Source organism: Coenobita brevimanus, chromosome 15 (assembly GCF_032717465.1).
Source record: "Coenobita brevimanus isolate Jiangsu-jjx chromosome 15, ASM3271746v2, whole genome shotgun sequence".
Lineage (NCBI taxonomy): Eukaryota > Metazoa > Arthropoda > Malacostraca > Decapoda > Coenobitidae > Coenobita > Coenobita brevimanus.
In genome coordinates this window covers 36,133,852-36,145,735 of record NC_136968.1, presented here as the reverse complement: position 1 = coordinate 36,145,735, position 11,884 = coordinate 36,133,852, and the positions used below count along the sequence as shown (strand labels likewise).

Here is an 11,884-nt window from a genome sequence, read left to right as displayed (position 1 = left end):
ACACACTGGGTAATGACCAAACCACATAACCAAATGAAGCCCAGTGGTCTAGTGGATTAAGGCACCAGCCGGGTAGCCTAGGGCCCGGCCTACAAGAATTTACATCAGAGGGTCGGCTGGGGATTATTGTTCACTTAAGGACACCAAGTGGTCCTATGAATTACCAAAATGATTAAGAAAAAACAGTGAGTCTAAATAAATACTCAGAGGAAGGAGGAAAATCCCCAATGAAGGTGAAAGCACCCAAATGAACTTAAATGCCAAAATGGAGGAAACAAATAAGTGACAATAATTACCCAAATGAAGCAAAAAGCATTAAATTAAGAATATGCCCAAATGAGGCAGAAACACCCAGATTGATAAATCTAAGTGGAGTGATTGAGTTAAAGATAGTATCTATAATGGCATTTGTCTATATTTTTCAGTGTTGAAAATGAGGATCAAACTGGAACGTCAGACCAAACATCGTAACACCAATACACACACCTTCAAGAGCTTCACAGAGAAGGTACGCGCATTACGTGTGAGTGCGCGTACATACCTCCTCCAGCGTCCAGGTGCACATGATGATGGTGACGGTGCATACACACACTTCCACCATGCACTTACACGTGCACGGGAACTCAATCTCACACAGGATTTTCAGGTGAGAGAGAGAGAGAGAGCAGGCAGTAATTTTTGTTGGTACAGTAATTCCTTGTTTTATTTACTTATTTACTGTATTTATTTTTTGTTATTATCTCCACAGTAGATTACAGAAATACTTTCAGTTAAATTTCCATTTTCATCTAGAAATAAAATTTGTATTTCAGTTTATTGGGAAAATTTTTTACTATTTAGGAATTCATCATCTCCAACTGAAAGAGTATTATGATGCTGCTGGTGGTGGTGTTAGGCTAATGATGATGATGATATATTTTGAAGATGGTGATACATTTTGAAGATGATGAGGGTACATTTTTATGATGATGATGATGATGATGGTTCATTTTGAAGATGAGGATGATGATTAGCTACAGAAAAATTGCCTATTATTCCCTATACTCTGAGGAGGCACATAAGCTGAATATTATCATACCATTAACCATAACACAATACAAAATAACCATATGTCTTTGGGCAAAACCTTATCAACCTGTATAGATATATTTGATTTACCAGTTTATCTTATTGAAAGTACCAGTGATCTTTTTGTATAGCTAGGTTCATTTCAAAACTCAGCTTTGTGTATGGTAATCACTAAAAAGTTCTTATTTAGCTACAGTACCTTTTGTGTGTTCATAGTCTTTCTTGAATTTAACAAGGTGAGACGGATGTTAGAGTACTTCAGGTGCAATTAAGTGTCTTGACAAACCCAACTCCAATATATATAAGTAGGAGACTACCTTTATTAAATGTTTGAAAGCCTTTGTGATGTCTTGAAATATATTTTTCCTTGATATTGCAGGATTTTCAAAATGAGGTTGGGAGTGAGATTCAGACAACGGCCCAGCTGGTGCTACGGGAGGGCCATGTGGCTGAATGTCTGGCCAAACACCTTAAGCGGCCCGACACAATGGCCCTCCACCCCCTCCTGAACCTTCTCGTGGCCTTTGCTAATGATCTGCCTCAAGAGTTTTATAATAATCACTTCTATGTTTTTTTACCTGTATTGATGCAGTGTTTGAAGACCAAGGTACCGGAGGACATCGAAGCGGTGTTTGTTTGCTTGGTTTCCCTGTTTGTGACCCAGCACAAGGCCTTACGCAGGGACATACACCGTCTGTACCACACAGAAGGCTACGCCAAGCTCTTGGATCGGTCCCATCCTTGGTACATCAATGAATTGGCTGCCCAGAGCCTCACCTTTCTGTTACGAAAGCTTCCAGACAAGGATGTGTTTCTGCGCCTGGCATTTAGGAAGCTGCGAGCAGATGAGGGACAGATGCAGGGGGTTGGGCGGCTCTTGGCAGCCATGATGCGCTCAGATGTCATTCAGCGACTACACAGCTCAACTGCAGATACCCTAAAACACATTCTACAGCTTTTAGGGGACAAGGAATTGCCCCTTAATACCATGGAGGAGGCTGTCAAATTTGCTGCTGTACAGTTAGCCCACCACATCACCACCAGACACACAGATAAATCCATCCTCTGGCAGACTGGGTGGAAAGAGGACAGTGTTATGGTCTGGCCGGTGTTTTGGGAGGTGATAGACTCCCTCCTGCCAGACATTTCATCATCATCATCACAAACCAAAGCACAACACCTTCATGCCATTCTCCAAGTCCTCCATGTGTTACTGGATTTTAAGAAAGGTGCTCTTGTGATTGACTTTCCTGATACCCTTACTCACTGCCTCAAGGTAGCACAGACCCCCAGCCTCTCAGAAGAAGTCGGAGAGACCCTGTTCGACACAATCGCCGGTCTCCTCACCTCTCCACAACACCAGCCGACCACTGCCACCATAAATAAAGTTCTGTCAGGCCTCCTAGCGTCACACTTCTCCCACAAGATCAAGCTTGAATTCTTCAGCAAATTGTTCAACATGCCACGATTTGATACGGAGATTCTGCCTTCCATCCTGCAGTATTTACACACAATAGTAGCCAGCGGAGACAAGGAGGGAATGAGTTTAGTCAGAGGTGTCAAAGGTGAGAAATTGGAGGTGGGTAAAGGGGACGAGGATTTACAAATGGACGTTGTGAGGATTCTAGCATCTCTGGTACTCCACAAGCAGCCCCCATGCAAGACAGGGATGGACTTAGAAGCATGGCAACGATACCCTTTGGACTTTACTCTTGCACTGGCTCGAAGTAGAGGCCGTAACAGCATCCCTATACTAGTTCAGGGGAAAGAGGGAGGAGGCAGAGGTGAGGAGGTAGCTGAGAGGAGAGAAGGAAGATACAGAAGCACTCCCAAACAAGTAGAGAGGGAAGGAGGCAGCAGTGGAGGTATCCCTGAGCTCATTGAGAGAAGATTCAAGGCCGGACTGAAAGAAGACCTATCAAATATTGAGGAATTATTGCTGTGCTTATTCAGCCTGCCACACCTTAGTCCACTAGACCACCAAGACCTGGCTCCCTACTTGTCCTGGGTGCTCAGTGACTTGTTAGAACACCTCAAAGACTGCACCGAGAAGGTTGTTGAAGATGACTCAGTCAAGGTGATGAAGAAGAAGCCAAAGAAAAAGGGCAAGAAATCTGTAGAAAGTGATTCAAACATTCTGACTATTGAATCAGATGTGTTGGAAAATCTCAAAGACAACACTGAGGAGGTTGTGGAAGACGACTCGATCAAGGTGACTAAAAAGAAACAGAAGAAGAAACGGGGGAAGGCTGTGGACTCTGCCAGTGACCCAGACAAGCCAACCAGTTGCTCAGATGTGATGGAAGATCTCAAAGGTCTCACTGAGAAGGCCGACAAAGACTCAGTCAGAGCAACGAAGAAGTCAAAGAAGAAGGGCAAAAAGTCTCTGGACACAACCATTGACTCAAACAAACCAAACACTGACTCCAGCACGATCCCAGAGTCAAATGAAAAGGGTAAAAAAGTCATGGATGCAGCCAGTGACTCAAGCAAGATACCTAGTGACCCAAATAAGGCTAGAACTGATTCAAAGAAGCCAGCCACTGACTCAGAGAAACCAAGTAATGACTCGAGCATCGACTCCAGTGCAATACCAAGCATCGACCTCAACATAAAGCAGTACAGTCCCGTGGACAAGAGACGGTGTGCGGTACTTCTGGGGTGTGTGGTGGAGGCCATGGCTGTGGTACTGAGTGGTGAGGACTTTTTGGCCATCCTCAGTAACATGCAGCTGCTGGAGCTTCTCAAACACCAGCCTCAGTACCGCGAGAACATCCATTTCCTCCGGGCACTCAGTTTTCACTTCACCTTGGCTGCACGCGAGAAGGACCCCGCCATTTTCACTGAGGAGTTTCTCCGGGTGCTTTACCCCCTCCTGGCCCCATGCCTGGCTTCCGCAGATCCACAGGTACGCCTCCTAGTGGTTCACATGCTCTCTCTCTTCCCTGTCTCCGTGCCTATACCCTCAGAGAGGACAGAAGCCCCTGAGAGCATCTTTCAGATAATGCTCATGGCTGAGAAAGTCCCAGTTACTCCCTGGCAGTACAAGGACCGTCTGAGATACCTCACCAATATAGATGCAGACCATGTTGGGCCACACCAGCCTATCTGTGGCACATACACACTGGCCCCTTTATTGATGCTCTTGGGCCAACTGTACATCAATTATAAGGACATTTGGCCACCAATTCTCAAGGCTATCGCGAGCTATGCAAATTCCCTCCCAGATCGACTTTTCTGGCCACTCTGGTTCTCCCACCTCAAGATTACATCACACATCACCCGAGAGGTCCACCATGGCAAGGCAGACAACACAAACGAGGTGCTTTTCCCCACGTGCATGATGATCAGTGAGGTCATTCACTCCTTAACAACACATGAAGGCTTTTCCCAGGTTCCAGTAAAGCCAGACATGCTAAACTACCGTGACCTGCTGTGGAATGCCATGGAGAAGTTCCCTGAGGTGTGTGAGGCACGGAACAGGGATCTGGTTCCACTCTTCTTTGACTTCCTAGAGCTAGAACTTTTCCCGGTAGACTATACCATTGCACCCACACAAGACCTAAAGCGTGTCAGGTATGAGAGTGAGGTGGAGATGACACAGGGTGAGGATACTGACAGGCCTTCAGATGCAACAGACAAAGCTGAAGATGCAGCGCACAAAGTTGAAAATGCACTGAACAAAACTGAAGATGCATCAGACAAAACTGAAGATCACAGGTGTAAACAAAGAACAGAAAAGCATTCACCTGAGGAGCACCAGAAGGTAGAGGGTCGTACGGCACCACGTCGCGCACCAATCAAGTCCCTCTGTGCCCAGCTTTCCCTCCTTGCAAAGTTCCACAACCCTCGTATGTTGAACCAAACCCGAAGACTTGAGAACATGTACCTTGAACTGCTCAGTCACCCCTCACCAGTCCTGCAGAAGCTCTCATTTGACTGCCTCCTCACCTACAACCCTCCTTTCCTCCTGCCGTACAAGGACAATATCTACAAGATCCTGGATGACAGATCCTTCAAGAATGCCCTCACGTTATTCAGTATAGACGGTTCTGAGCAGCTTGTGCAGGAGGACCACCGAGAGGGACTCATGCCATACCTGATGCGCATCCTGTACGGCAAAATGCACTTCAAGACCGGCTCAAACAGCTCTGGAAAGTCAAAAATCTCGATCAGGAAAGCCACCATATTAAGATTCCTCGCCGGAGCACGGGAATCGGAACTGACCGCATTCTTGGAACTTGCGTTTGATGTCCTGATCGCCCACCTAAAGGGACCTGCTCTCGGAGTGGTGACTAGAGCCCGCAAGAACCTAGATTTGAGCCGGGTAGTGCCACTGAGTCGAATGCAGGGGGCACTGACCACCCTGGACAACATAATTGAGAAAATTGGCAACCTGCTGAGTGACAAGGTGCCTTTCCTATTGAAGATCATCCTTTATATTCTAATGGTTGTTTCAACAGTTTTAGAACACCGGGTGGATGTGTCAGACCGCAATGTATCCTTCCTTAAGCACCTGAGGCAGCAAGCACAGAGGCAGCTTCTGGCATTCTTCAAAAGGTTCAGTGACTATAACTGGTCCTTGGATGAATTGGATGCTGTGTTTGAAGCAATGGTTTGGCCCAATTTGCAACGTCTGCCTGATGAAGGTGTTGCATCACCAGTTCCATTACTCCAGTTATTCCTGTTCTGGTCTGCCTCGCCTCGCTATACTACACTATTGGCGCGACACTACCCTGCCGACACCACCCTCACGCCACTACCCTATGTTGTCAAGTTGCTGGCACACCATAAATGCAGCCAACATGTTTCTGACATGGTGCTCACAATGGTTGAGAATTTGCTCACACTGGACCAAACTCAGACAGGGACTAGACAGACTGAGGGAGAGAGATTGGAAAAGACCTCCCAGCCCTTGCCAGACAGCCCCCACACCCTTCCGGTGGTGAGAAAAACTAATCATGGTGGTTCAAGGGAACAGAGTTTTGGGGCAGCCCTGCTCACCCCACACTTAGACCCCCTGTTGGCCAGCATGCAGCGGCTTCTGTCCAGACTGGGCAAGGGCCAGGCAGTCACCAGCCGAGACATGACCATCCTTACCAACCTGACTGAGTGGGCAGATGGAAAAGCCGTCAGTGCTGACCTAGTTGGACTCATCATACCCCTGGTGGTGAAGAGACATGTCAGGAAAGAGGAAAAACTGATGCAGCTTCTGACCACATGTTCTCACCTCCTACCCAACATTGACACTTGCCTTCAGTACCTCCACCCCCTCATATCACAGTTTGCCACCCTGGCAGGTCGCCATAGCAGGGAGGCGCTGTGCAAATGCATGGAAGCAGTAGCCAGTTGCCACCCTCAGTATCAACCAGTGGCAGAAATTGCAGCAGATCTCAACGCATGGAACTTACGAATGGTGGATGAGGTGGACTACGAGCGCCGTCTGGGATGCTACCAGAGGCTGTCCCAGTACTTCACCACACAGGACACAGTTGAGGTGAACCTGTGCCATTTGGTGATGTACAACTCAGTGTACTTTCTGTGCCATGCCACGGATTCTTCCTTGAGAGATGTTGCCAGCCTGTGCCTTACCCAGCTGGTAGATCATTGTAGTCGCCTGCAGAGTAAATGTCCTAAGGAGTTTAAGGAGGTAGTAGCAGATAAATTCCTACCCAGACTGAGGCCCCTTTTGAGGAATGACAAAGAGGCGGTACGAATGGAGGCATTGGCCGTGTTACGCCATACAGTCATCAAGTGCCACACCAAAATTGACAAACTTTCTGACCTCCACAAGCTGGTGGATGAGGTGGACAGTGATCGAGACTTTTTCCTAAACAGCAAGCACATCCAGAGACACAGGCGGGCCAGGGCACTATCGAAACTCTCAGACAAACTATCCAATGGGGAGTTGGCGTTCACAGCCGATACACTAAACGATTACCTCACACCGCTAGTCACGGTCTACCTCTTCAAGGACACGTATTCAAGTGACGAGTACCTCATTAGGAGTTGCATTGCCTGCCTGGGTTCAATAGCTCGGCAGCTTCCCTGGTACCCCTATCAGAGGCTCCTAAGGACATACTTATCCCTGGTCATGAAGGAGGATTTGAAGCACCTGAAGCAGAGTGTGAGGATCATTGATGAGGTCTTGGATGCCTTTCATGAAGAGGTTGAAGTGTGTAAAGATGAGGGGAAGATGATACAGGCTGATAAGACTGGTGATGATGAAGAGAAAATGGAAACACAGATGTGTAATGATGAGGCACAGAAAGAGGATAAAAGTGTAGAAGAGGGAGGGAAGAAAGAGAAGGAAAACAAAATGGAAGAGGAAGATATAAAGAGAAGTGGAGACAAGGATGAAGAAAGAATAGAAGAGGCAGAGGAGGAGGGGGAAGAAAAGAGAAGGAAAGAGGAGGAGGAAGAAGGAGAGAAGACCAGGAGTGGAGAAAAGGTGCTAACAAGAGGGCAGAAGGTCTATCGCTCTCTGGTCCACTCCATCATCCCACAAATCCAGAACACACTGTCGGCTCGAACAAAGGCAGATACAGAGCACAAGCTGAACCAGAATAAACACCCAGAAGACGAGGACATCAAACGCATCCCTCTGGCGTTTGCACTCGTCAAGATGCTGAAAAAACTACCTAAGGGCCTGCTTGATGCAAACATAAACAACGTGCTGATGAAGATTATAACCTTCCTCAAGTCAAAAGCTGAGGGGATCAGGGAAGAGGCAAGGAATATGCTGGTTAAGATTATGCTCGAACTAGGAGGAGGCTACCTCAAATGGCTTGTTGATGACTTGCAAAGCATCTTGAATCAAGGCTTTCAGTTTCATGTGTTAGTTTATACACTACATGCTGTGCTTCACAAACTAAGGCCGCTACTTACCCCGAGCCACATAGACTCCTGTATGACCCAGATGATTGAGATTTGTAAGAACGATATTCTGGGGATACAGGCAGAGGAGAAGGAAGTGAGTCAGATCACTAATAAAGTCAAGGAGGCTCGGAAGGATAAAAGCTACGAGATTCTCTGCTTCACGGCTGAGTTCATCTCCACCGAGCGTTTGCGTGACATAGTGGTGCCCCTGAAGGAGGTCTTGGCCGAGACTCAGGACAGGAAGGTGGTGAACAAGATGGCCAGGTGCCTGAAGGAGGTGGCCAGTGGACTCGACCGCAACAACAATATCAGCATCACACACAAGTCCATCTTCATCTACGGCCTGCTGACTGAGAGACTGTCGGCCCTCACCACAGACATGAAGATGGAGACAAAGCCTGCCAGCAAGATGGAGATACAGAAGGCAGACTCATTTCTGCTCTTACCAGAGCCCAAGCGAAATCATCTTGCCCCAAAAACTTCCTTCAAGGCAACTGCTCATGTACTCATTGACTTCGCACTGAAGTTCCTGTGCACCCTTATAAGACGTGAGCGATTCGTACCCAAAGAAACAGAGCACGTAAGCTTGCTAGATCCATTTATACCCATAGTGTCAGAGTGCATCAACTCTGAGTACCCGGAGGTCAGCATGGAGGCGCTCAAATGCATCAACTGTCTGATTAGATTTCCGCTGCCCTCATTGGCCACCAAACTGGAGGACATCTGTAACCAGCTGTATGTGATTCTCAGCAAGTTCTCGTCCCCGGAACTGGCCCGTGGGAAGGTATATGACTTGGTTCAACTGGCCTTCAAGACCCTCGCTGGCATCATCAAGACAGCTGAGACCTTTACACTGACCGAGGACCAGCTCAAGGTGCTTCTCGAGTACGTGGAGCGCAACCTTGAAAATGTAGATCAGCAGCAGACTGCCTTTATTGTCCTCCAAGCTATTATAGCAAGGAAATTCAGCTCAGTGGAGGTTCACACAATCATGAGGAAGGTCAAGGAAATGAGCATCACCTGCAGTCGCATCTTTGCCTTGCAACAAGCCCGCGTCACCTTCTACACCTATGTCCTCAGTTACCCCCTGAAACCAAAGCAGATTTCCTTCATCATACTCTACTTCCTGGGTAACATAGCGTATGAAATCGAAGAGGGCCGCTTTTCCGCCCTCACCATGCTCAATGCCATCATATCAAAGTTCCCAGTAAAGGTGTTTAACCAGAAGATTGAGACCAACACGTGGTTCCATCTTTCACGCCAGCTCATCACTGAGACCTCCAAGGAAAACCGAGCCTTACTGCACAAGGCCCTAAAGACCTTGTTTCAGCGCAGCAAGAGGCGGGAGAAGCTCGTTGACCTCTGTGCCAAGCTACTTAGAGACGACCAGGATAGAATTGACTTTGTGGCGTACCAGTTAGCCGCCAAGTCCCTAAGTGCATTCCTTGATGCCCCAGTGAAGTCTTTGACACCAAATATCCATTCATCAGTCATTCCTTTGGTCATAAAGCTGATCAACCCCAGTAAGTATGCAGCACAGCTGGATGGTGTCGTGGATGATGACGAAGACTTGGAGGTGCGGCAGATGGACACGGCCCTGACTCACCTGCTAGAGGTACTTACAAAGCTAGTTGGATCATTCACCTCAAGCACAGACTTGGAGAAGAACATGGGGGAGGAGATGTGGGCAAATGTACAGGCCCAGCTGAGGTACCCACACATACAGGTCAGATTAGCTGGGGTTAATCTGGTGGGGAAGCTCCTGGCTGCCTACCCAGTGGAAAATGCCCCGTCACCAAAATTTGCCGAAGATACGGAACGTGCTCGGTCCTTAGTTCTGGACCTGTGTGAACTGCTGAAGACTGAGGCACCACATGACACCCCACTCCTAACTCAGCTCTCTCTCAGCATTGTACGGAATCTCATTTACCTAATTCGGCATTCTGGTAAAGTCCCACTCGTTAGGCCAAAGACTCAATTGAATGGCACTGATGGGAGTGGGGAGGAGGATGAGGTGGATGAGGATGTGAGTGAGGCAGGATCAGGAAGTAGTCTCGTAAAGGAAGTGAGTGAGGGGGTGGATGAAAATCAAAATCAAGAGAGTAAAAAGAAGGGTAAGAAAAGACGATTATCTGCCAACGACTCAGATCCTCAGAAGACAGTGAGTGAAAGTACCCTTGAGAATGTCACAGAGATAGTGCCAAAGATTCCTGGTGGGAAAAAGAAAGCCAAAAAGAAGAAATTATCCAGAACTTCTGAGTCTCAGAAGTCAGCCGCTGAGAGTGGGCTAGAGAGTGCTTCAGAAGCTGTCCAAGAGAGTGCTGAATCTACCTCCACTCAAGGCAAAAAGAAAGGCAAGAAGAAAAAATTATCTGACACTCCAAAATCAGATGTCGAGTGCACCCCTAAAAGTGAAGTAGAGAGTGCCACACAAAATGCCACGCAGGGTGAAAAGAAAGGCAGAAAGAGAAAACTGTCCATCATCAACAGTTCTGAGGATGAGAAGAAGGCCAGTGAGAGTTCTCCAGAGGTGTCCGAATCCTCCACTAATGAAGGAAAGAAGAAAAAGAAGAGACAGTTGTCCACTGACCCTCTTAATGTAATCCATAGCGTCAAGTTCCAAAGTATGACATCTCAGAATTCCCAAAATGTAGCCAAGCCCCCCATTACTGAGGATAACCCCACAGTTCCCAGTGCAAAATGGGTCCTGCACAGGGTTGGAAATCTGGCATATGAGGAGCTACAGACACATGGCAAGGAGAGAACAGTAGTCCGGGAGGCTCTTCTGAACCTCATAGCTGGGCTGGTGGTGGTAATTGGCACCGGGATCAAGACTCCACACATCTTTGGCTATCTGATAAAACACTTGGCCAGGGAATTGTCTGACGAGCACTTACCCAAGCATCTAGCCACTCGGACACAGGAGGTAGCCAATTTGATAAAGGAGTGCGTTGGGCTGGAAATGTACACACGGCACTTAACTTCTGCACAGACGGCCCTCACAAAGAAGCGGTTGCAGAGGCGGGCGAACGAGCACCAGCTGAAGGCGGTTAATCCTGTTGTGGCGCAGCAGAAGAAGCGGAAGAAACAGGAGGCACTGAAAGAGTCGAGGAAACGAAAGATTGCTGAGAGGAGAGGAAAGATCGTGAAGAGTAAGAAGAATAAGCTGCGTGAACAAGTAATTGTGAAGGAGTAAATGAAACACAAGATTGCAAAGAGGAAAAGGAAAGCCAGGAAAAGTAAAAAAAAAGTAAACTGTGTAAATGGGAAGAAGTGAATGAAACAGGAGTGCAGAAAGGAAAGGGGGGCTGTGAAGAATAAAGGTTAAAAGCTACATGAACAGTTAACACTGAAAGAGTAAATGATACCCAGATTATGAAAGGTCATGAAGAGAGAGAGAGAGAGAGAGAATAAGATGTGTTAATGAGTCATAGAATACTGGAATGAAAGTATGAATGAATGAAAGACTGAACAAGTGAAATCAAACTGGAAAAACAGAACTGGAAAGAAAAAAACTAATTGTTATACAAGCATTTGTCTTGAAATAGTTTGTTAAGCAGGTATGAAAAATACAGAGTTCCTATCTCCAATACCTGGATATCTGAAAGTCTAGGACTAAAGTATGGGCCTGTAAAATATGTATAATGTATGGGATAGTGTTAACCATTTGCAACATTAAAACTGCACTACTCAAGAGATTAGAAACAAGTTAATAAATATTCTGTTAAAAAGTAAAAATAAAAACGATGAGGTGGAAAAAGATCTATCTATCTATTGCCAGACGCCATAATCCCGTATGGGGTGGCCATTTGACTTTGAGTTATTCGTTTTACAGGGAGGGGCACTAACCCTCCACCAACCCACTTGTTGACACGTAGGGAGCACGTATGGTTTAGAAGAGCTAATGTAGAAAGATTGAGACTGAAGGATAGAAGAA

At 46.9% G+C, this 11,884-nt stretch overlaps 1 protein-coding gene across 1 annotated transcript; it reads left to right on the top strand.

The window, feature by feature from the left end:
- Positions 1 to 433: 433 nt before the first annotated feature.
- On the top strand, positions 434 to 11,445 carry LOC145390652 (small subunit processome component 20 homolog). Its single transcript, XM_080265445.1, has 6 exons — positions 434 to 646; positions 1,448 to 2,804; positions 2,922 to 3,225; positions 3,694 to 4,635; positions 4,690 to 7,243; positions 7,337 to 11,445. Exons 1-6 carry the CDS (start codon positions 434 to 436, stop codon positions 11,141 to 11,143), a joined length of 9,177 nt encoding a protein of 3,058 aa, XP_080121571.1. The 3' UTR covers positions 11,144 to 11,445.
- The last annotated feature ends 439 nt before the right edge of the window (positions 11,446 to 11,884 follow it).

What these genes read in the sequence shown, in the direction of transcription:
- LOC145390652 (XM_080265445.1), top strand. Translation starts at nt 434, where the DNA reads ATGAGGATCAAACTGGAACGTCAGACCAAACATCGTAACACCAATACA. An exon ending in ATCTCACACAGGATTTTCAG is followed by an intron (nt 647 to 1,447) that starts GTGAGAGAGAGA and finishes TTGATATTGCAG; the next exon opens with GATTTTCAAAATGAGGTTGG. An exon ending in ACTGGCTCGAAGTAGAGGCC is followed by an intron (nt 2,805 to 2,921) that starts GTAACAGCATCC and finishes AGAGGGAAGGAG; the next exon opens with GCAGCAGTGGAGGTATCCCT.